Here is a 27,039-nt window from a genome sequence, read left to right as displayed (position 1 = left end):
TCTTAGCTACAGTTTTGTTGGAGACCTGGTTTTGCTCGATTAACTACAAAGCAAATTAACTATTATTTAAAGAAAATGTCAGCAAAAAAGCTAAGATCCACTAAGGCATACCAGTTAGAATATTGTATATAAAAGTGGACTGTGGACAACTTTAATTCAATTAGTAGTCCTTCAAATTGTAGCCATATAAAATAACTCAAATGGATAGTAGAAAGTGTGTTCATTTTTATCGAATCATTTACAATTTGGGGATGCTCTCAAGATCATATATGTAAATGTTGTAGAACGGAAACTTCAACGTTCACATTGTTTTACTCTTTTTTTTCTAATATAATTTTCTTTAGGATCATTTACTTAAAGTGGATACAATTCTTCGTAAGTTTAAAACCAGCATTTGCACTAAAATGGAGAACGAAAAATCATCCGCCAACGAAGGACCATTAGATAATAGCGAAGATGATTTTGATGCCATGTTAGAAGAAGAATGTAACCAGACTAGACCGTCAATTGAAACTACGCAGTTAGATCTCAAACTGAAGCTTCTACAATTGGCTAATGCCAAATCACGACTACCGACATCTATGGACATCATTCAGTACTGGCAAAGTAAACAATTCGAAGACCCGGAGTTGTATGACTTGGCTATGACCGCATTAGCTGTACCAGCAACTCAAGTTACGGTGGAACGTTGCTTTTCAGCAGTCAAAATACTACTTGATCAACGGCGTTTGCGAATGTCTGCAGCTTTGTTGAATGATATGATGATTATAAGATGCAATCAAGATCTCCTACCAATGGCTGTGTCTCAAATTAATAATTGAATGCTGCGTTTTTTTTAATTTGGATCACCATACATTTTTTTATTCTTGTTTATTTTTATTTCTATTCCCTTGTAATAAATTTAAAAAAACAACTTGTTGAACGACTCTCGTTTTACTTTTTTACTATATCAACAAACTTGAAGGAGGTTTCAGAATATATATATATAATAATATAATATAATAAATTTAAATTACCCAAATCAGTGATTTCAAATTAATACTGTTAAAGTTAAAAAAATAAAGATAAAATCAATTATGCTGCGCTAAACTGAAAAATATCCCTTTACTCGCGCCAGCTTCTTACTATACTGCACAAAAAGGCATAACAGTCCCATTTACATTTTACCTAAAATGAGTTCTCTTTGCATCCATTTTTCCATCCTGCATTCATTCCAAGCAAACGCTTCCAAACCATTTTAGAAAAATGCATCCCCAGAAAATTCGTTCCCCCTCAAAATGAGGGTTAAACGCAAATTTAAATGTGCATGATAAATCACATTTTGTTCAGAAAATATGAAAAATACCAAAACTAGTTTCATAATGAAATAATATTTTGCAGTTTGCAATTGGTTTCAACTGATTTTATGCGTTTGATGCAGAAATTTTTCAGAAACATTACCCTGCAAAATGATTTTTTTGGAATTGGTTTTTTGAACGCCCTAATCAAACTTTCATAAAAATATCAACATGCATCTAAAACTATTTTTTGGATAATTATTTATTTATTTGGCCAGCATTTGTACGACGTCGCCCGCTGTGCAGTCGCTTCCCCAGACTTCAATTTGCAACATGCACGCAAAAAAATCTCATAGAAACTTCTTTCTATTCAGAGAATGTTTTCTTTGCACGAAACCAAGGATTATATAATCAGACTTGCAAAATGTGCATGAACTCATAGCCTCTTAGTTCATGCAATTTTTGTAATGCGAACTAAATTTCAAGTTCGTTTCTGTGAAAAAGTATTCTACGAAGAAATATTTTAGGATGAATAATTTCTTTCCGTGCGTGAAAAGAAACGAAACGAAAGCAATGAATACTGCGACATCGGGTGATATGTTTGTACATGATGTTCGTGAATTATGAACATCGTGTTTGTTTACAATGTTTATGTTTGTGTATCATTGTTCGCGTTTGGGATAGACATTCAACACTAGCGAAAATCATGTTTGAATTCAAACAAAGACATGTAATTTTCACATCGGGTGGACATGTGTAAGTGTTTGTCGGAAGACTGCCGGGGTGTAAAATCAAAGTTTCGAAAACGAAAGCGTTACGCCGGAGACCGAGATTTTGAGCGTTAATAGCTCCTAAAGAACTGAACGAAATGGTATGATAAACACTTCATTCGAAAGATAAAATGTCTACGCGGTCTATACTTGTTACTTTTTGATCCAAAAACTTGTTTCAATAGTCTTAAAATTGCTTTCAAAACAGGCTATTGAAATCACCAATCGGTATATAAGCGAGCGCCGCTCGGAAATCCACTCAGTTTGCGATTGAACAGCGATTGGAGCATGTTGTCGCTGTTGTGGTGAAGCTCTTCGTTTATCATGAAAGCGCGGATGAACGGTGTCACCAAGAGCCTGTTTGTGCACCTTAGGCCAGACATGAATCCATCAGGAGGAGAGTGATGCCACAAACGGTTCCCCGGGAAGATCTCGAAGCAGCCGCTACACACACACACACATACACGCGCGGAATTCTTTCCTTTTGGATGCCTTTCAGCATCGAGAAAGATCCGGAAAATAATCTGCCAGTTCCTCTGGGAATTTAAAAATACATTCATGTGAAAGAGTTTATTTGAATGTTTTCTAACCATGTAACACTGTGACCAAATATGTTTCAATCAAGTGCTATTAACAGATGGTTATCGAGTTAGCATTAACCACTGGTGGGTTTCCAGTATCGAGGAAAATGTGGAAATATATAATCGTTACTGAAAATAATCTGCCAGTTCCTCTGGGAATGTAAAAATACATTCATGTGAAAGAGTTTATTTTAATGTTTTCTATCCATGTAACACTGTGACCAAATACATTTGGTTTTGTGATTTTTCAATCAATCGCAATTAACAGGATAGCTTCTGAAGATTATTCTTCCCCATCAGTAGGATATTTCCGTATCCAATATTGTATGCGCCCGCAATCGATTATTGCTCAGTCGCCGAAAGTTCCGAGCTCAGTGAGTTCATTCTCCTCTAGTTTGCCTTCCAAATTGCCATCGTAAACCACGCCTTCTCTCGATTCAATCACGCACAAAAAGCATACTTAAGCGATATTCTGGTGGTGAGACGCATTCATTTTTCGCGAGGACATCAACAAGACAACATCGTTGCTGAGGATGCTGGACGGCGAAGGATCGAGATCTGCCCTGAAACACAAGCAGTTTGTTTGAAACTGTGAGGGAGCACAGAGAAGCCGATCCTTCAGGAGAAGAGAAGGTGACCATCGAAGCAGCCGCTACACACACATATACACGCACGGAATTCTTTCCGTTTGGATGCCATTCAGCATCGAGAAAGATCCGGAAAATAATCTGCCAGTTCCTCTGGGAATTTAAAAATACATTCATGTGAAAGAGTTTATTTGAATGTTTTCTATCCATGTAACACTGTGACCAAATATGTTTCAATCAAGTGCTATTAACAGGTGGTTATCGAATTAGCATTAACCACTGGTGGGCTTCCAGTATCGAGGAAAATGTGGAAATATCTAATCGTTACTGAAAATAATCTGCCAGTTCCTCTGGGAATTTAAAATTACATTCATGTGAAAGAGTTTATTTTAATGTTTTCTATCCATGTAACACTGTGACTAAATATGTTTCAATCAAGTGCTATTAACAGGTGGTTATCGAATTAGTATTAACCACTGGTGGGCTTCCAGTATCGAGGAAAATGTGGAAATATCTAATCGTTACTGAAAATAATCTGCCAGTTCCTCTGGGAATTTAAAATTACATTCATGTGAAAGAGTTTATTTTAATGTTTTCTATCCATGTAACACTGTGACTAAATATGTTTCAATCAAGTGCTATTAACAGGTGGTTATCGAATTAGTATTAACCACTGGTGGGCTTCCAGTATCGAGGAAAATGTGGAAATATCTAATCGTTACTGAAAATAATCTGCCAGTTCCTCTGGGAATTTAAAATTACATTCATGTGAAAGAGTTTATTTTAATGTTTTCTATCCATGTAACACTGTGACCAAATACATTTGGTTTTGTGATTTTTCAATCAATCGCAATTAACAGGATAGCTTCTGAAGATTATTCTTCCCCATCAGTAGCATATTTTCGTATCCAATATTGGATGCATAAAACCTTGTACCTCCAACGTAACGCTCTCGTTTTCGAAGTCCCCCAAATATTCATTTATTCATTCATTCAGAATGGATTCAGATTCAACTTCAAACAAAGGATCACTGAATCAACGATAGTCCTACGTCACCATTGCGGTTATACCATAGATATAACCCACTTTCTGTTTTTTACAATTGAAGTCATTCCTTAGACGATCCCTACGAACTGACGTTGAGCTTTACGTTAAAAAAAACTTTGATCGCTGGGACTGACCGTTATGAAATTAGGAAATAGGGCAGAAGTACCTAGTATCGCAACCAAGCAAACCATTTGTCATGACAATTGTCATGCGTAAATGCGAAAACAGAATAGAAACATACGGTATGAGGCATGATGTCGACGCCAACCTCTCTCAGTTTCTATTCTGTTTTCGCATTTTCGCATGACAATTGTCATGACAAATGGTTTGCTTGATCGCAACAGTACCTATTATGGTAATATGAGTGAGTTTTTCATTAGCTTTGAAAACATATCTTATTTCTAATGGCCCTAATATGATTTTTGAACATTAGAAATCTCTCCTTTGTCGATTTTGACACTTGATTCAATGCGAAACCTTTTTTTTTTTTTTGTTAGAATCTAGTTTGAAAATAGTATGTCCCATTGATGATTGCTTCTCAGCATACAATTTTACATCTACATATCGATTTCATTTGTTTTAGAGCAGTGATTTTCAACCGATGGGGAATTTGGTCATTTTTTTTTTAATTCGTTTATTTTTAAAGGCTCAGTTACGTAAGTTTAAAGGAGCCGAATTCTTAAATATGTTTTTAAAACTATATATATATATATACAAACAATTTTCTTAAATCTATGGTTAGTAATGTGGGAAACAGATTACTCGCGGTGGACTCGAGTTTAGAAGGGTGACATAATTTTTCAGGAAAAGGATGGGATATAAGGATATTATTACAATGTTGATAATCACACACACTCAATTCTTAAATCTATTCGTATATCTATTGTGAATTTACATTTCAACTTGTTCTCCTGATTAAAGCAAGAGGACCAAATTTGGTCATTAAAAAGGGAGAAATGTGCAAAGTAAACATTTCAAAATCTGAAATGTAATGCTCAAAAGAACAACTTCGCAGTGTTTAAAAGACTTTCGTCAGAGCATGATGATGGAACAGACGACGAAACAGTACAGAAGACCATAAAAAAGGAAATTGTACAGCATTTGTTTAAACTGTTCACAACAAGTTAAACTTGAAACATATTTTCCTTATTTCAAAGAACAAAATTGGACATGGTTTGAAATGCCTTCCGGCTGGCAGTGACGAAAGTTTCGGATCAATTCCAGAACAAACTCATCGATCTACAAATGATCGATTCTTATCCTGATATGCGGAATAAGCGTTACGAGAGTGGTTGTCTTTTGCGTAGAATTTTTGTGAATCTGGTTTTCCTACAATGCTGCTGAAGGGAACAAAACACCGTAACAGAGTGGATATCGAAAACATGAGGTGTGCTTTTCGACAACGTTCTCAAGAATTACGATTTTGTCGGAAACAGTTCAGGCGCAGATGCCATACTGGCTTGCCAAACCTTATACACTTTTTTTTGTAATCAGATACAGGTATTAGGTGTACCGGTAAGTTTATTCGGTTTTACAGTAGATGGCGTAACTTGATTATTATTCCAGTGAGTCAAACTTCCAGACATTCGTTGAAAAGTTACTGCCATTGCGCGTCTTTTTCAGTATATGTCAAAAAGTTGAAGCGTAAACAATAAAGTTTTTTGCAACTTCGAATATGTCGAATTTCTTACCAATGAGAGTGTTATTGCGAGAAGTGTTACTTCATCATTACTTCAATATGAAGAAGAAAAACTGCGGAAAGTCATCGCATTTTTGTGAAAGTTTATGGTGATCATGCTCCAACTGAGCGAACGTGTCAGACGTGGTTTGCACGGTTTGAAAGGGGTAATTTTGACTTGGAAGACGAAGAACGTTCCGGACCACCAAAAAAGTTTGAAGATGAAGAATTCGAGGCTTTACTCGATCAAGATCCGTCACAAACGCAACGAGAACTTGCAGATACACTTGGAGTAGCTCAACAAACCATGTCCGATCGTTTAAAAGCAGTGGGAATGATCCGAAAGATAACACATTGGGTGCTGTATGAATTGAAGCCACGAGGCGTCGAACGCCTTTTTTTCACGTGCAATCAACTGCTCCAACGGCATAAAAGAAAGGATTTTTTGCATCGAATCGTTACTGGCGATGAAAAGTGGTTCCATTACGACAATCCTAATCGTCGGGCTACGTATGGATACCCCGGCCATGCATCAACAGCGACGGCCGCACGGAATATTCACGGCCAAAAGGTTATGCTGTCTATTTGGTGGGAACAGCTTGGTATGGTGTACCATGAGCTGCTAAAACCGAATGAAACCATTACGGGGAACCTCTACCGACGACAATTGATGCGTTTGAGCCGTGCACTGGAGGAAAACCCGGCCACAATACGAGCAAAGACACGATAAAGTTATTTTGTCGCACGACAATGATCGGACGCATGTCGCGAAACCGGTTAAAACATGCTTGTAAACGCTGGAATGGGAGGTCCTATCCCACCCGCCGTATTCTCCAGACATTGCTCCGTCCGATTATTACCTTATTCGATCGATGTAACATGGCCTGGTTGACCAGCTCTTCTCCAATTTTGATGAAGTCAAAAATTGGATCGATTCTCGGTTAGCCGACAAACCGGCCGATTATTTTCGCAAAGGGATCCCTGAATTGCCAAAAAGATGGGAAAAAGTTATGACTAGCGATGGCCAATGCTATGAATATTAAATTTTTAGCCATTTTTGCAGAATAAAGCATTAAACCAAGAACTTTACCGGTACCCCTATTAAAAAATCAAATTTGTTGCGAATATAACTTGAAAACCGTCTGTATTCTTACATTACTTTACTGATATGCTACAGACTTTCTTACAAAATACTGATAGGGGTGAAGCACTGTGATTAATTTTCGTAAAGGGGGGAAATGAGCAAAAAAAGGTTGAAAAACACTGTTTTAGAGAGTCATTGAGATAAATGAAAAATGAAGACGCCACCTAAGTAAAAACTACTTCGTTTCTATTTTTTTAGAATTGCCAAGTTTTGCGGAAATGGAGCACGAACAAAAAATTTTTCATGGGGCACGGACCCTCCAGAGATACGGTCCCTAGTAACGAAGACAATCTTCATCGAATAGATTATTTTCTGGAATACACTGCTATTGGTTTGTCCAGGAAGTTTGTGCCACCATGATAATCAAATCGAGACGCATTTCAAGAATAATCCTCAGTATACGACACATGGAATAGTAGATTCATTACAAATATTAATATTCATGAGTGAACCTGGAACCTGGTAAACCTTGGTTACGCAAAACGCTGCAATGTATGGTTCTACACAATTTGACCGAAAAATTAATTTAATGTCTCCAGTGTCTCCATCAGCGACTCACGGTTTTCAAGCCAATCGTGATGGGCGACGAAAAGTTTAATCATTTATAATAATGTTAATTGAAAACATCTTTAGGGAAACGAAATGAACCTCTTTTAGCCATCCCCAAAGCCGATCTTCACGTAGTTCTTTTAGTCTGGTGGTATTGAGAATCCTGTTTTATGATTTTAGAAAATATCGACAGCACGTGGAGATGGTAGCTCTGAATCTGGAAAAGACATGCAACCGAATCTGAATTCCACTAGTTCGGAAGACATTGAAAGACTGGGGATAGACGGCAGATTGCTGCACTTTGCGAAAAACCTCGCGTCAAACCAGACCTTCGTTTGCGTTTGACATCTTCGTGGACGCGGCGAAAATGTCCAGAACAGCGAGCTTTCTCGCCTAAACCAGTGGAGGTTAAGAGACGCACTTAACTATCTTAACAAAAATAATCTTACACACTCACACAGGTGACACACCCCAACTTCCCACCGATAGCTAAACAACTTTGGTTTGGGATCAATAGAGGATCGAGTGGAAAATGCCATCTGAAATAACTTTAGAGCTGGACTGAGCTCAGTGGGCCTAAAGCAAACTTTTGTCGAATTCATCTCACGAAAATTATCCGTTGAAGCGGTCCGGAAAATTAAAGGCCCCATAACCAGAATCGAAAGCGTTAAATCAATGAGAGAGCAGCGAATTCTGTCCAGACTAAGAACTGGCCATTGCAAAATATCACAGAACTTCAACAGGAGATTCTTTCATCCCCTTTGTGATCTGTGCGAGACCGCAATTCGGTCGAACACATCGTTTGTGATTTTCTGAAATACGAGAACCTCCGAAATTTTTACGGGATCAGCGGGAGCATTTGTGGTCATCCTAGAAGGTAATCCTTTATGAACTGCTACACTGCTTTGTTTTCCAAGAGATTCCAACGTGTATTTGAAAATTTGAATAAGAAATTGTGATCCATAGATCCTTATTTTTTCCCCGCCGTGATTAACCGCCATTGGCATGGGGTCTTGATAATCGAACATCTTTACCAAACGACCAGGGAAAAAACCCAATGTTTAAATGTCATATAAAAATTTTAAATTGTTTAGTCGTATGTAAAATCAAAAATGTTGATAAATGGCAAACACACCTCGCGGCACTTTTTAGATCGTTTTCACTGGGACGAACCATCGTAGGAGTTTCAAAATTAAAAAAAAATAAAAGAATAAATAAGAATAAAAGATCTAATATAACGTAATAACAACGTTAATGGAATTTGGAATAAACTAAACAGCTATAGACATAACTTCACGGGAAATGTTTGGGAATAAATTGAGAACAAACCACTACTGTTTAAAAGCAAACATTTCTATCAATTTCAAACCATGGAATATAAAATAGGACCAAAACATAAAATAGAATTTAGGCGCAATTTGATTATTTTCCCGATTTTTCGTCAAAAAATGGAGAAATGCCAAGTGGACAACAGGGGAAGGGTATATATAGTGTCTACGCTTGTCCACGGAGAGGGAGAGGAGTGTTTTTCTGTCCACGTGGTATGTGGACAGCCTCTGAATTGTATGATGTTTATACATGGTTTTGTTGGTTTACCTTCATGTTCTACCTTCGCATTCTAATAAATGAAAAAATGGCACATGGTTCAACATTTTATAAATCAAGATATTTTCATGACTCAAAACTGAAGAAGAAAAACAAAGTTAAATAAAATAAGTAAAAATAGTTTTAAGTTAAACGGTTTCATTGTGATTGCACATAATAATAATACAGATAATGTACTAAAAGCTAGAAAATAACTAGGCAAGTACAGCTGCAGCTTAATCACAATGAAACCGTTTAACTTAAAAAGTTTTTTTTCGCTTATTTTATGTTCTAGATTTCAGTACATTTTTTTTGTATCATTAGTATATTTCTCTGCAATATAACCGTTCAACAATTTTTAAAAATTTTTGAATTTTTTTCGGAATTTTTTCATGATGTACTGTATTCTATTATTCATCTTGAAAATCTTGAAATCTTGGATTTTCAAAATACAAAGTTACAAAGGGTCACACGTAGGGTAACACGGGGTGAATTGATCATACTGGGTGATTTGGACCACCCCTATATCTCAAAAAGTACTGCTCAACTTGGATGTTTTATAATGTCATCTCCTTCTATTGTTGAACCGTATGTACATAACGTAAAACAACTTTGGTAGAATTTCACAATTAGAGAAAACGGTAGCATGAAAAAAGAAAGCACTTTGTCATGAATTGTGAATTTTTCGAACGTGGTTTTAAGGGGGTATTCTAGTGTAGAGACACGAATTTCGGACGTTTTTTCGAACTCCGTAAAAATAAAACAAAGAATATTTTTACTATCCATTATATCATTATTCGTTTATCTATCTTTCAACAATAAAACAAAAATAGGACGGAAAAAAAATATTCATAATTAGAATAGTTACATGCTGGTGAAGTGAGGGTGTTCAAAAAAAAGTTGTGCCATGGCGTACACGATTCCAGTCCTTCTGGTTATCTGAAACAAAAAAATCGAACAGATTCTGAATCAGTAAAGATGTCGCTATGGCATGAACCTCGGACAAGTCAAAAACATGGGTTTTAACAAAATGGCGGCCGTTTGAAAACAAAAATGCTGTTTAAAACTTTTTTTTGCGTTTACCGATTTTTTAAAAATAGTAAAATTAAAAAGTTATAATTTTTTATTGGTTCATGCGATAGAGAGATGTATGCAGATTATTTTCATATAAATTTGACATAAATCGGTTCAGTAGAACTTGAGATATCGTGTACGCCAGTTAGAAAAAAACTAGTTCCGAGAGAAACGCGTTTGAAGTTCATTGTGATGGCCGTAACAGGTTAGATACCACATCACTAAGATGGCTCTAACTAGGTAAATAATAGGATTTTCGATAAGTCCTTTCTAGAGTATATTCTTGAATGCCTAAACTACAGAAATATGGTAAAAAAAAAAATTTCGATTTTTTCAGATTTCTAGACTAGAATACCCCCTTAAGGGTTTTTTTCCGCTGATTAAACAAAGGAGCTTGAAAAAGCAACACAGGCCATCTAGGACGAATTTTCTTTGACCAAGCATCGAAAGTGTTTGAAAATGCTCGAACAATAGTGAAATGATTCATGCAGAATTCGAAATGGTCTCAATGCATTTTTTCTGGTATGGAACACTGTTACTGATTGTAACATTATCCCAAAATACTTTACATAAACATAAGTATGTTTTTTCAATGGAACACACACTGGACCAAATCACCCCACAGACGGTCCAAATTACCCCGCATCAAATTTTAATGCCCAAAATCATCTCTCTTATTTCATGATATATTTGGTAACCCTAATGAAAAAAATAAAAATACGGGTCTAGATAATATGCGATAAAAAAACAAAATTACCACTGTAGCCGTTTAGTATAAATTAAACACAAGAATACACAACACGTACATGCATTGAATTAAAACTAGAATTAAATAAGTAAAAATTATAACTGTTCTACATACAACGGTACACAAAATAGAGTATCTCTTGTCACTACACTACCACAAATAATAGTCATAACATAGATAACACAAACGAAAAGGAAACACTTAGAAAGGCATGTAGGAACAGACTGAAATGAAACATTGCTACTTATATACACCAATAAAATTGCCGGCCAAGCTAGTAGCCAACCGAACTTGAACAAACATAGACGATTAAAATTTTATATCATTTCTATTACTAAATAAATTACGTACAAAATGTACAAAAGGGAAGTTCTATAAGAACTGTGGAACTAGTGATACTATGCTGTTTACAGTATTAGATGAAAGAAAGTGGAACTAAAAGGAAAAAGTCGTTGTGCAATTCCTGGATTGTGTATTCCTGTTTTCTCCCAGCCAACGAACCAAGGAGAAGGTCTACAACCACTTTTGACGAAAATCTGAGAACCACTATATCGGTTTGGTATGAAATGGCTGTATACAGTGTAGCGGTCAGCAGTTTAAATGTTCTAGGGCAAAACATACTCTGTATGTATTTGCCCTAAGGTAGATAATAAGTATGTGGGTTGAGCCGATATTAAAAGCTGTGTAAAGCTTATTCGCCTCACTGTGCCAATATTCAGATCTGAGAGTCCGGGAGAGATTCCCGTGAGAGCTTTCTAGTATGCTGCTTCTTGATCGCGAAAGCTGGGAAGTGGTATTTCGACACTAGAATGAGACGGCCAGCTTTAGTCTTGGATTTCCGAGTGCGGCTGATAAGTTTCGGGAAAAGAGAATTAATTAGCCTGATTTCACTTTCCCTGAGCTGAGGATTTCCGGACTCGCACATTCTGCTGCTGATAGCTTAAAACTGTGGAAGTGCGCGAATTTGTTCGTGAGCAATAAGTTGTGCTAATAGGATAATCTTGTGTGGTGTGCAAAGTAAATCGCTAAAAAGCGTGTCAGTGCTAATAGTTGAAGAAAGACATCGTCGAGTCGGGACGAAAGAATTGGTTCGCCCACCGCACCCCACAGCAGCGAGAATCAAATCGATATCGACACAGCGAGTTAGCAGAATAAAAGCTCCCTCCAAGCAACGACGTCAGCAGCAGCGATTCATCTTTCGAAGCAAGCTTGAAACGATTCGGTGAGTCCGTTCCAATCACATTCTATTGTGGAAAGTGGCGTCCGGTGAGGACGCCACGGGGATTTTCATTACGTACCGTTCCAAAAGTGGAAAAAGGGCACAGTGAGACAAAGGCGTGTCCAACAAAAGTCATTGTTCCGGTGACATAATTCCCGGATAATGCAGCATACATAAAAGCATCAGCACAAAGCACAACCAATTAGACAAAAGCACAAAGCACGATGAAACTTAATGAGTCATGACTCAGACACACACACATGCGTGAATACAAGAAGTAGAGAGGAAATAGATAGGCCTAAGAAATAGAAATAAATGTGAACCAAATGTTAAATGTAGTTCGTTTGTTCCTATATACAATTAAAGCTAAATATTTCAATTTGATGTTTGGAAATATGTAAAATGTTATGTGTATTTTTTTTGTCGTGATCCGTCTTCCGCTTAGCGGAATTTGAATGATAGATTTTCGCAATTCCATTGGGTTACGCTCTCTGGTGGGGAATAGCGACCTGGCCTGTGATGATTCATTCAGGCACGGGTGAGATCTACCGTTTTCTTTGAGGCTTAATGAAGTTTGATGAGGCTTCAGTTGGGTTTTGATTTCTAGTTTGGGTATCGTAGCCTGGCTGAAACGATCCGTACTTCTATTACGGAAGTAGTCGTACTAGAACTCGCCCTCATAAGGGAGTCTCAACCGGGCATATCGAACTTGGCGGGCAGTCTCCTTCGGGAGTGGCGCTTAAGCTGCGCGCTTTTAAAGGATCGGCCAGCCCACGGCTACAACAGATTTTATATCTCAAATTGGCGAAAAATCTGTAAAATACAGAATATTCTGTATATGTGGCAACCCTGTCTGCTAGTAAGACCCTTGCACCCAGTACCCATATCGTATGGGTTTTCCATATTTTTTGTCATTTAATACTATCATTAGCAAACCGGAAGTCGAAATAAGATTATACTCTATATTCTGGAATCTATTTTCATCTATTGTTAACAAATCATAAAACATTTGTATGCTTTGAAAAGGAACTGTTATTAATTAAATTAATCACCTATGCTCAACAGCCCGAAGCAGCAAAAGGTCAGGTGATGTTACGTCACGAAAGTATTAGATTAGCTTGTTGTCAGTCAAATTATCAAATATTCTCCAACTAATTTTGTGTGATTTATACAGGAAAACGCAAAAAAATTGTAGTAAGTCAACATGTTGTCACGTCACGCTGGAATGGATCGTATACTTTTCGTTACGCGACAACAACTTCTTGAGACAGTTGATACTCCTCTATTTGTGGACCGATCTTAGGTTGCTGACCCTTATTGTTTGCTCAGAGAAACCCAAGTATAAAAATGTTTGAACTTAGGTTCATCCGATAAACTAAAAAAATGCTCTATGACGTGACAACGCTTCAAAATACTTGTTTTTCAAATGCTTTTTTCTCATAAATTACATAATGAAATCTAGGTCTAGCGACGGCTCTTCAAACTTGTATTTAATTATCCATTCAATGATATATAGACATTGAAGTTTCGTTGAGCAAGTGCAGAGAGATCTCAAGAAACATAAAAATAGTGAAAACCTAAAATATATTAAATATAATCATATAGTTTTTTAAGGTCTACCCTCTCAAAGGTTTGTGCATGAAAATAAAATTCGTTTCAAAGAATTTATGTTATGTGTGGTTATTCAGATAACATTTTCATTTTTCTCCCAAATCTTGATTTGAAATTCGGCTCTTCGGTGCCCAACCTCATGGAATGGGTCATAAAAAGAAAAATCGTTGCTATGATATGTGTTATAATATATACCATTAGATGGGAAATTCATTCAGAATTTTGTTCTATCCAAACCATAAGCCATGAAGATAGTAAAACAAGTAAACATTCGTACGAATAAAATAGGTTTTTTTTCTATTTTACCCACCGCTCGCACTCCCGCACAATGCAACAAGCAACATGTCTGCATGCGATTCGGGGGTTAGCCTCAATGGTTTTCTTCTTCGTTCTTACATGTGTTTACGAGGCGGACAGGGCGAGCACTTATCAAATGCATCTCAATAGAGAGGAGATGATCTCGGAAGATTACGATACTCTATTACTTCCAAAGATCCAACGAGAGCATGGTTTAAAGAGCTCAATGCACGTCTCTATCATGTTGGTCTAACTACTAATAGTTTATGTAATTGTGGCCAAGGATATCATGAAATCGAGTACGTTGCATGATAAATTCCTATTTCCGAAACTCAGATTACAGCTTCATGGGACCCGTTTTGACAGCATTGAAGCAATGAAAGTTATGAATTCCCTGCGTAAACTAAAGTCAATTCCTGAGTACAGCTATAAAAAGTGAAAAAAAAAATGTTTCGATGACTGGATTGTTTGTTGGAAATAGAGTATTTCCTCAGAAGGGGTCTAGTTTGAAGGCGATAAGATAAATTTAACTGATAAATAAAGAATTTTCAAAAACGCATATTTCCGGTATATATTTGACAGAATGGATGTTGGAACATCAATATGGTTGTTTTCAACAGTTTAGTATTGCCAATAGACAGCATAATTGATGTACGGTTCCTTGATTCTCTTTATCACTTAAACTCTTACAATCCATTCGAAAGTTAATGTGTTCATATAATGAACAGCTCCTTTCAGGGCCATTATTTGGAATATTAAAGAATTAAATATACGGAAAATTACTGTTTACAGTTGAAATTTCTCAGTTGCTTATCGGCAGAAAAACTGACATTCATATAATTATCGAAACATATGTAGATATTGAAAAAGTATCCTGTTCTGTACAAGGATAATTTTTACATTGACGAAAAAACGAATTTTTTTTGCATCGATTTCAAAAACAGTTTTCAAAACTTTCTGTATTGAAAGGTCCAACAGGAACATAATAGGAATCAAATGAAAGCTGATTGATAAGGCTGATTGGATTTGTTTATGAATTAGCTGGAAAAAATTGTGTTAGTCCACAATATCTTTAAGAAAAAAGAATGAAATCGTATTTTTATTTCTTCCCGATATTTTTTCCACTACATCTACGCACACCAAGATTTTGTTCGTAAAATATTCCAAAACTTGAGAGTGTTGAGTTTTCAAATTATGTACATCCAACCTTTATGTGTGCATTCTTTGTGAAAAAACGACAATTACTTTTCGGGCACCCAATATTACATAACTCACTTTCAAATGATGAATATCATTATTGATATAATTCGCTATCGTTTTTCAGCCGCAGCCAATTTGCAACATAGAGGACCTCAACCGTGTCGTTGTAATACGGGACGACGACGTATCCAGCACGGTCACCGTCTTCATCAACCCGGATCGTGTGATCAACTTCGCAATGGAGGACCGAGATGCCTGTGAATTCGCTATCGTGCTCGCGGGATATTATCGACTTATGGCCGGTAGGAACACGTACATCAAATCGCTAATCACGGATGAAATAAAATAATCTTCTTCTTTCTTCTCCTCTAAAGGTAAGGAACTTCCCCTGGAACAGGAGCGTGACATCACCGTGGAGGAATTGGCGCCGCCCTATCTTTCGCAGCACTCCGTCGCACACGCTTGCTGGAGTTACCTTCCCTCGGAGAAGCAAACCCACAGTATGGCCTTCCTGATGCCGCCACCGTACCATTCGACCAAAACGATGTACATTCCTTCGAAATCGGACGATTGCGATCGGAACATGAACAACACGTTGACGTCGAATAAAAATCTCAAGTTGACCGGTCATGACGAGTACGGTTTCGAGATGCACAACCCGCGTGTCTCCAGAGACGGCTTGGAGCGGGCTGGAATTCCCCACAAACTGAACATGTCTGAAGCGCGAAATGAAGAGGTTCTACGAAGGGTAGCGGAAATGCAAAAAATGGTAGAGAGTTCTGAGCGATACTTGAACGAAAATGGCGAGTATTGTCATGAGTTTGATGTGCGACCTGGTAAGCTTAATCTGTGGCACGAAACGTCCGTTGACGTCGAGAGCGACTGTGAGAGCTTAAACAGCAGTAAACAGTCTTCGAATGAGGATGCTCCAGGAGTGCTGAAACACAGTGACTCTCTTACCCTTCTCACGGAAACCATCAACCAAGGTCTCGATGGTATTGCCAAGGGATTGAACTCAATCTACACAGCACCATTCAGCGAAGTTAATGGACGACTTGAAAACAATTCCGCGCAAGGTACCCCTAAAAGTCAACGGAAAGCTCAAGGTTTAAGCCAAATCCTAAACGATTTACAAGCTTTGGGAAATGATTTGTCGCAAAGTGAGAGCGATTCGGAATCATTATACACCCCGAACAGTTCACCAATCCATAAAAACTCAAACCAAATGCCTCAGAATAACTTAAGGAACAAAACGTTGCGTACAAGTTTCGGTCTTCACAGTCCCGATAGTTCCATTTTAGGTTGTGATACGAAGGACATGAATCTGAAGGAGTATCTTCGACAGTTGAAAGAGGCCAGCAGTGGTGATAGTGCTGATAACACAGACTTAGCAGCGAAGAAAATTGCTGAACTGTATGGTTATGAGATTGGCGAGGACACTATCATTGAAACGGATCCAGATATAATAGATCTACGATCTATTCCTCCTCCCCAGACTCCGGATGAGTTGGATAATTTGAACGTTCTTAGCGTTCCACCTACAGGATTCGATGATGGATCAAACCCCGCCAATACAACCAACAAAGATGAATCGTCCGCAATGGAAACCGTAGTTGGTGATCTGGAGGAATTCCTTAAAAAGGTAACGATAGCACCCCCTACACAAAAGATTACTCCAGCCGTAGAATTGACCCCGGAAGAAATCTTATCGTACATCATTCCTCCACCACCGGCATTAGCAGATGGTGACCCAGGCACAAATCATCCCAAGAAATCTGCACTGAAAAACAACCCCTCCAGTATTCAGCACCTAGCTAACAACGGCATTACCAGTGCTAAAAACGTGAACCACGTGACAGATGATCCCCCAGTGCCAAAGCCAAGGTTCAGTAATGAGACTAACTCCACGAATATATTGGCTAAGTGCGATAAGTCACGATTCGACGTGTATTATCCTCCTGAGATGTGTGGTACGAAAAACAATGAATACGACCTTTACAGTAACTCAGAAGCCGCAAACGCTAACTCAGTGGCAACCGCTTCGGAGAAAACAAATGGTCACGTAATCGAATACCCCACTGTAGATAGGAAGAGTCCATTCTCCTGCTGCTCAAAATCGAAAAAAGAAAAGGCTGAAGAGTCTGCCGATGCGCAAACTTCGAACGGTGTCTCGAGGGCAGGCGCACGTTCGGAAGAGCTGACACTTCCTCCGAAACGGTGCCAACACACAACGGAAACCAGTCCACCCGAACGGCCTCCAAAAAGTGTCGAGCTTCAACTCAAACTGAACTCACCAATTCGCTCTCCGAACTATGCGAAAACCAATGGCAATGCCGGTAGCTATTATGAAGTAGATCCACCTTCACTACCACCCCGATTTGAGAAACAATCCACAACTCCGCCGCCGGTTACTGTTTCTGCGTTACCCCCAAGGAAACCTCCACTACCACCGGTTCCCTTGAAACCCTGTATTCGCAGCCCAGTTCCAATTCTCAAAAACCCTGTTACGTACACCATCTCAAGTTCTGCCAATAACTCACCGGTTCGAACGGCCGGTATTGGTTCTCCCCACTTTCATCGCAATCCGAATTGTTATAGGGAGATTGAACGCGCTTTCAACCGTGACGACATCACCGATAAACCTCCACAATCAATGTCCCCAACGCCGACTAACCGCCAAAATGGTCACTACCGATCGCATAGTGACTGTCCATCAGTTTGCCTGAAGAATCCACCCGCGGATGGCAAACCCCAACTGTCGCTTCTATGTTCCCCACAAATGACTCGCAAAACAAACGTCAGCAATCCGGGTAGTCCGATACTGTCCAGCAAAAATGGACACGTGCTGAACGTGGACACGCTTATGGCAAAAACGGATGTAGCGATGGCAGGTCTGCTGGTGAAGCTAGATCAAGTGGCAGCCATGTGCTCCGCGGCCCAAACTGCGGGCGGTGGCACGAGTATCGACGAAGAGAAGTTCCAATACGCCAAGGACGAACTCACCGACCAATCGCTACATCTGGTGACGGCTTCGAAACATCTCGTAGTATCAATGTCGGACGCAAATCTCACCAACCTTCCGGAACATTTAACCGCATGCCTTTCGGCCCTGCGAAGAATCACCGAGCTTGCCCAGGACCTAACCCGCTACACTTCGGCACCCCTCCAGACGCGGAATATCGTGTTGAAGATTCACGACGTGGCATCCAGTTTTCGGGAGCTGGCGTGCGTCAAGGTGGGGCCGCTCGGAGCCGGACAGCTCGCTCTGCACGCTGAATGTTTGGCCAATATGTTAGCCACGCTGCTGCGCAGTTTACGAGTTTTCTCACCCTAAAAATCTGGTCCCATTTGTTTTGTGGGCGAAGGGTAAAGTGTAAATATCGCTAACGGGAATAATTGAGATTAATTTTTGTACGTTACATTAAATTGTTACTGTTTTTTCTATGAAGTGCAGTGCAGCGTTTTGTTGGAATATTAGATCGTAAAAGATTATATGCGTTGACAGAGGTTGTTATTAATTAAGAAGTATTAGAAAACCAGAAAAAATTATGAAGAATAAGGAACAGATTCACACCAAGGCAATGAAATATGACCCATCCGTGATCCGATGATATTTGAGCTGAGTAGCGAAAATGTGAGGAATTATGATTGATAATTAATGATGAACATTCCTATTTTTTGTTTGACCAACAAAAACTCAAAATTGCGCAGATTAGAGCATATTCTCCGTTGAACTGAAGCACATAACAAAGGATTTCGCATACAAATCGAAAGAAAATTGGCCATCTTCCGTGTGCTACCCTCGAAGTTTTTTTTTTTTGGACATAGAACTACGTCTTTCAGGAAGGGTGCCAAATCAGAAAACAGGTCACGTTTTAATGAAATAAAGTTAACGTTAATAACTATTTTCACTGTGAACGAATTCTCATGACTTGCATACCAATCGTATCGGAAATTTTCTAAGATTTGTTTGATATGCTATACATTACAATTCGCTAATCTCTAAACGGTTTAAATTCATGAAAACTGGTAGAACTTCCTTTTTTGCCATACATTTGTTCTGTCGATTTGTGTGCCAACCCTACCCGTATTTCGAATGCTTAGCTCTCGAACATTTCTTAACAGATCGGAAAGATGTTTGTATCAATTGATAGGAAATATTCCTACGCGTCTATCACAATTAATAAATTGTTATTTTTCATGAGATGAACAATTGAATAATTGTATAATGTCGAGCGTTCTCTAAACGCCCTAACTGTCAAGTTTTGATCGGCCCGATTTACGGTTTCCCCAACACAGACTTAAAAATCGATGTACCTGTGGAAATCCGCTTTGAAAATATACATGCAAGTCGGAGGTATTTTTGTTCGCATTGAGCTGTGTTTCTCTAACACGGACTTCAAAATTAATGTGCCTGGGGGAATCCGCTTATCCGAAATACAGTGGAACCCCGATTATCCACGGAATAGTCGGGCTAGCTCACCGCGGATCACGAGAATCGCGGATAACACAACAAATGACTAAAAATGAGGTGCAAACACAAAAAAAAGCAGATATTTCAGTATGAAAACAATGTTTTATCAATACAGGAATCATTGAACTATCCATCTGTAAGGTCGTGTACACCAGTAGTCAAATAATGTGAAAGTCATGACCAAAACAGAAGAACAAAAACAGGAAGTGGGTTATATCTATGGTATAACTGCAAGGGTGACGTAGGACTATCGTTGATTTAGAGATCATTTGTATGAAGTTGAATCTGAATTCATTCTGAATGAATGAATATTTGGAGAACTTCGAAAACGAGAGCGTTACGTTGGAGGCACAAGGTTTTATGCATCCAATATTGGATACGGAAATATCCTACTGATGGGGAAGAATAATCTTCAGAAGCTATCCTGTTGATTGCGATTGATTGAAAAATCACAAAACCTAATGTATTTGATCACAGTGTTACATGGATAGAAAACATTCAAATAAACTCTTTCACATGAATGTATTTCTAAATTCCTAGAGGAACTGGCAGATTATTTTCCGGATCTTTCTCGATCCAAACGGAAAGAATTCCGTGCGTGTATGTGTGTGTGTGTGTGTGTAGCGGCTGCTTCGAGATCTTCCCGGGGAACCGTTTGTAGCATCACTCTCCTCCTGATGGATTCCCTTCTGGCCTAAGGTGCACAAACAGGCTCTTGGTGACACCGTTCATCCGCGCTTTCATGATAAATGAAGAGCTTCACCACAACAGCGACAACATGCTCCAATCGCTGTTCAATTAGAACTGAGTGGATTTCCGAGCGGCGCTCGCTTATATACCGATTGATGATTTCAATAGCCTATTTTGAAAGCAAATTTAAGACTATTGAAACAAGTTTTTGGATCAGAAAGTAACAAGTATAGAACGCGTAGACATTTTATCTTTCGAATGAAGTGTTTATCATACCATTTCGTTCAGTTGTTTAGGAGCTATTAACACTCAAAATCTCGGTCTTCGGCGTAACGCTTTCGTTTTCGAAACTTTGATTTTACACCCCAGTATAGAAATGAAAGACGTAGTCCTACGTCAAAACCTACCACTCATTGTCAAATTTAGGGTAGGTTCATAGAATTACTATAGAACTCGATTTCGCGGATAAACCGCACCGCGGATCATCCGCTCGCGGATAATGGGGGTTCTACTGTACATGCAAGTCGGGGGTATTTTTTGGTGTTGAGTACTTTTGTACTCGCTTGTCGTTGTGCAGACCGGAATATGTTTCCCTAAAACGAACTTTTGAACTGAGAAGCCTGGGAAAATCGTCATTTCAGATACTAGAGGTGAATGAACTTTCGCGGTTCGAGAACTACGTAAACATGAGATGTGCAATAATTTCGAAGGGAAATGTAAAATACAATGATCGTTTGACAATTTTTCCGTTCACATATTTTGGTAGTCCTAGGCATCATATCAAATGTAAAAGGACGTTCATCAAATTTACTTGTAACGAAGAACATAATCTATTATAAATAATTCGATGCAATCTAAAATAATATTCGAAGTGGTAAACAAGTGGATTACATAATATAATTGCATAGTCCTACGTCGAAAATATGCGGTCGTGTCCTAGATACAACCCCTTACAATTTTTTTCCAATTCAATAATTTGTAAGGCTCAATCACATAAGCTTTGCAGAGCCCCTAATTCAAAACAAAATTTGTTTACAGAAAATTTCGTCTTAATTATATATTTAGTAGGACCCGACCAAATACTCGCGGTTTACTCGATGTTAGAAGGGCGACAATTTTTGTGGGACTGGTCAGTTTAGGAATATGAATAAGGGGTACTGTTGTCTCAACAGAGAGCTGCCACACGCATTAAAAAAGCATTAAATACTTATACTAGACCGTTTCACAAACACATAGGGCCTGATTCTCGAATACACTACGAATACACTTCACGGTGGAAACGGAATGTAATGTATCCGCGATGACAACGGTACGGTGTCGACATCTGGATATGAGATTAGTTTCCCACTAAACTTATCATTATAATATCAAATTATCTTCAGATGAAATTTTTGTATGAGATTATTATATCACATAAAGAAAACAAAGTTTTCCACTCACATTGAATACCAGTTTGATACGAACAAGTTAATTTTCATTAATGATTTTTTATTTGAAAATTGCTCATTCTGCCTGAAAACTCAGCATTATCATCGACACTTCACTAACACGTAAAACGTAGTTCAATGGCGTGCCGTTTATTTCGTTTCCACCGTTAAGTGTATTCGAGAATCAGGCCCATAGATCGACTGCATATAGCAGATGTCGCGAGTTCCCAACCCGTCTCTTATAGGAACATAGGTTTTTTTTCTTGAGTCTCAAGGGTATTTAAAAGGTACTCTCTGACTGCGTAATCATCCATACATTGCCAAACTGCGTGATCGATGTCATCGTAACCGTTTCCACACCGACATTGACATTGCTTTGAACAAGATTTATTCTGTAGAGATGCACATCTAGCGAGTAGTGGTTGGACATAAGTCTCCTCATTACACGAATGAAGTCACGACTTACGTATCTTATACTTACGTATCGCCACACACTACAATAGGAAGAAAAAGGAAATTTACATAAATCCATTGGGAGTGGTGTCAATAGATCTAGGTCTTTCAGTAGTTGGAAGTTGGGTTACATTCCATTAGTCTTGACTGCATCCCAGATATAGCTAACCCTTCCCTGGTTTCTTGGGATTAACTACCACACCTAATGGTAAATATATATATACAGCCATTCCATGCCAAACTGATATAGTGGTTCTCATATTTCTATGAAAAGTGGTAGTTTTGTTCTTTATTGCAATATATTAGACCCGTTTTTTATATTTTTTCGTTAGAACGCATATTTCCATTTTAGGGTGGTCCCAAAAATCTACTTTTTCCACTTTTTCTCATCTCTGATATCGAGATATGTTATGTAAAAAATCCTCAGCTTTCAAGGAAAAATATAAAAAAGCGTCCTCTAGTCCAAAGCCACGAAAACAATAAAAAACGACTACAATCAATAATAGCGAAAACAAAGTTCTTTTTCCTTGCAAGTTCAATATTGAAAGGCTAACTTTAATTAGCAGACTTTAATTAGATATTTCGATCATCTAAATCGGTTCAGTAGTTCAAAAGTTATGAATTTAAAAAAAAACATTTTTGGGAAAAAAGTTAAAAAAATTGATTTTTCGGACCACCCTGAAATGAAAATGGACACCTTAATAAAAAAAAAGAAAATACGGGTATAAAGGTGCATCAACATTATGCCGAATGCCGTCAACGCGAACTTATGTCGTTTTGTTTTGGTTAGACTTTCTTTGATGACCGACTTGCTTCGGGTTGGGTTCGGTATGATTCGAATCGGTTTTCGGCACGTCGGTACACTTATTCGGCTTTACCAGGCGGCCAAACAACGTCGTCGAACAACCGGGCATGAATCAGGCCTGATAACTTCCCACAAATCTACTTACTATTGCCGATAGACGGCGGAAGAGGATCTGAGACAGAATTTTGTAGGTACCATTCAGGACTGTGATGGTACGATAGTTACCACAATCCAGCTTGTCACCTTTTTATATATGGGGCAGATTACCCTGTCTTTCAACTCTTCCGGTAGCTATTCTGTGCCCCAGATCCTGACTATCAACCGGTGCATACACTCTACAAGTTTTCTCGGACCTCCCTTGAGGAGCTCCGCTACGAGGCCATTCTTACCAGCTGCTTTGTGGTTCTTGAGCTTATTAATGGCCTCCTTAACTTCACCCATCGTCGGGGGTGTTACGTCGTCGTTGTTCACTGCACCGGTGTAGCCATCCTCAACACCATCTTGGTCTCCTGTCTGCGCGCTGTTTAGATGTTCATCGTAGTGCTGCCTCCACCTTTCGATCACCTCGCGTTCGTTCGATACCTCCTTCCTTGTTCCTGCACATTTCGGCTCGCGGCTCAAAGCCTTTGTGTGAGACTTTTACTTTCTTGAAGAACTTCCGCGATTCTCGAGAACGAAAAAAGCAACTCCATCTGCTCACACTATTTCTCTTCCGGGCAGCGCTTTTTTGCCGAAAGAGATGTGTTTGCTGCCTTCTCTTCAGTCTGATGCATTATTGTATGGAACCATATTTCATTGCTCTGAGTGTATTCGCAAATCCGACGGAAGCCTAAGTTCGTTTTCTAATGTTTCAAACCATATACTAATCTTATAGCTCTATTTAAACTAAACAAACACAATTGACATTACACTGTAAGACTTCGGTTTATTTAGTGATAGAAAAATTAGTTGAAAATTCTCCACACAGAAATAGGGAAGAATGAAATGATAATAACTCTTGATACTAAATGTGCAAACAAGCATCTATAGGATATTTATTATAGGCGAAATCAATCAGTGTTTCAAAATATCGATAAAATAAGTTGTCAAGCGGGATCAACCAAACAAATGCAAACAGTTAAGTAACTGTATAACAACAAACTACTAATTCCCTTCAAACAGCAGGATTCAATCTGTTGCCGAGGATTCGTAGTGAATAAGTTGTTAACACATTGGAGGAACAAGTTCTCCCCTCATTATGTAACACAGTAGTTATGATAAATGCTAAACACAATAGTTAAGGAACCAATTTGTGTAAAGCAGGCAAGTGTAAGCATGTGCTGATCACAGTGCTTCTGTGATGTCAGCGAAGCTGCATCACAATCTGCTTGCGAAACGGAATTGTCATCCATATATGTTTGATGTATGACAATACTAAAACTAACGATAGTGTAATAAGGATATATCAGCTAATCCATACTCATTAAGCGACAAATAAGCTCATTATAACATTGAAAAGAGTTGCATAACTAGCATAGCAGATTAAGTTTGAGGTTAAGGCAAATACAGCTTTTTCAGCTATTTGGGCCATATCAGATAATAGTACCAAATTCATATCCACCAAAAATATCAGAATAAACCTCCTATTTTGCACATTTCCCCATCCTAGCATAATCGAGTGTCATATCTGCAAAACAGCCAACGTGTACTAAACCATGAAACCGCGTCCAACCCCTTGAAGAATTCGCTTCGTGTCATTCTCGATATATTTATTAAGTTTACTTCAATGTTTTGCTTGTTATTTTAATTTTAAAGTTTTTATAATTGTTATTTATGCTGCTCGTAGAAAGAATCATTTTATTGCAAACCCACGTTTTAATGATGTATCTGCAAAACAACCGAGGAGAGTTCAGCTAGTCACTTTTATTCAAACATTTTGCGGTCGCATTTAAACGTCATATCATTCCGAAATCATGCAAGCTTAAGTTCAGAATAAAACACATCATTTTATTGGACGGCTATCCAATTCCCAATAAAGATAAAAGAATATCCAACAGAAACGTTTCAAAAACATACTAAAAGTAATGAACGTCTATATCGCTAGCCAGACAAATGTTATCGACCACACGTTACAGCATGTTCGCCAGCAGCAACTATAAAGAAAATGGAGACACAAAAATGTCCCAGAAATGAATTTCTGTGGAAAAACAATCCCAAACAAATAATCGATTGAAACAAAGTGAACAACAAACTTTCGAAAAAGAATGAAGCAAAAAAAACTTTATCATACTTGCTGTAGCAAATGAATCCGTAAAATACACAATAAAGTGCAACCGACAAGTAGATAAGTGACTAATAAAATTAGTTAACACAATTAATTATTCAGACGATTCATTGATACCGTTAGTGTATATCACGTTCCTCGCATATTTTAAGGCTTCTCACTCTAAAGTACAATCAATGCAAGTTCTTCAGGCATGCGAATCTTAGCCAATACTAAGAAGAAAGGGCCTGAAAACCCTCTGAAAACTTCATTCGAGAAAATTCCGAAATGTATTGTATGGAAGAAGCAACTTTCAATGATAGTATCAGCAAACTATACCTTTCGGCAGCATCGAGAGAACATTTCAAATTCCAGGAAAACATTGTTTTATAGTTAGACGCAATAAAACAGAATTCTGAAGATTATCTCCGGTAACCGACTGTCCAAATTTTGGCTCCATACATTAAATTCAAAGTTGGTGGGTTATTCACAAATAAAACTAAGATATACGGGAACATCGCAATGAAATATGAGAAATTACAAAAAGGTTATGGGCCCTATTTTAGATGATGAGACGAACAGGCTCGTTTCCTCTCGACTTCTGTCACTGTCGAGACGAGCAAAATATCCTATTGCAGTGCACAAGTTTGAAAAGTTTTAAATCAACAGTCAATCGCAAAATTGAGTGTACACAAGCTACTTGGCGACACTCTTCATTTATTTGGTGCAAAATATTTTGAACACATTTCTTCTTTTGATTTATATCACACACACAAACACACACATTTAACTAACTATGCGCGCAAGAAAATTTCGCGAAAAGTTCTTTGTTAATTATTTATTCCTGAAAGTTGAAAACAATTTCTATTCGGAGCATTGCAAAATTGAGTGTACGCCTTAAAATTCCCCAAACAAATTAACCTTATGAGTAAGATCTATGCGAATTAGCGTACTTTTTTTCGTCAGTGTGGGATGTCAACATCAAACATTGTTGATTTTTGAAACAGTTTTTATCAAAACGGCAAGTAAGAGGAAAGAAATAGATATTGTTACATATACAGTGATAACAAGTAAGACTTATCGAGAAATGACATTGCGTGAAATAACAGCTGCTGTCGGAGGAACCCTTTCTCCTTTCTACTGTAAAGAAAATATTATAAACAAAAGTATATACGAAGAAACCATGGAAATATCCCGGGTAAAGGACACAAAAGGATCCTGTCTTCTGATGATGAACGGGTAATTGTGCTAACATTGCGAAAGAAAAAGAACGGCAGCGGTAGTCAGTTGATGTATGTGTGTGGCATGCCCAGTTCTGGCAAAATGGACATCGTCAGTTTAGCGATCAAGTGGGCTGGGCACCCGGCACATCTAACGCTCACGCAGAGCATCTGAAGGATCACTACTGAGTAACTATGAAATGAAATCAAGATTCATCCGAAGAATAAAACTCCAGGTAACAAAGTGGAACTCACGAACGACGATTACGGAGGTCTGGGAGGCACTTCCTCTGCAGTGTCCAGAAATCTCGCCTCGGCGCTTGCAAGAAGAGCTGGACGCCAAAGGGGGCCATACCAAATAC

The 27,039-nt window shown here is 38.3% G+C and overlaps 1 protein-coding gene across 5 annotated transcripts in view; it reads left to right on the top strand.

Moving 5' to 3' along the window:
• The window catches only part of LOC129778971 (uncharacterized), a 533,137-nt gene extending 507,578 nt beyond the window's left edge, over positions 1-25,559 (top strand). For all 5 annotated transcript variants that reach the window (XM_055786185.1, XM_055786184.1, XM_055786183.1 and 2 more), the window contains 2 exons: positions 15,491-15,668; positions 15,741-25,559. In XM_055786185.1, coding sequence (XP_055642160.1) covers positions 15,491-15,668; positions 15,741-18,700 — 3,138 coding nt within the window. In that variant the 3' untranslated portion in view covers positions 18,701-25,559. The remainder of the gene's footprint in view (positions 1-15,490; positions 15,669-15,740) is intronic.
• Positions 25,560-27,039: the final 1,480 nt, after the last annotated feature.

This window comes from Toxorhynchites rutilus, chromosome 3 (genome assembly GCF_029784135.1).
Source record: "Toxorhynchites rutilus septentrionalis strain SRP chromosome 3, ASM2978413v1, whole genome shotgun sequence".
Classification (NCBI taxonomy): domain Eukaryota; kingdom Metazoa; phylum Arthropoda; class Insecta; order Diptera; family Culicidae; genus Toxorhynchites; species Toxorhynchites rutilus.
The sequence above is the reverse complement of the archived record's forward strand: the minus strand, read 5'-3'. Positions and strand labels throughout refer to the sequence as shown.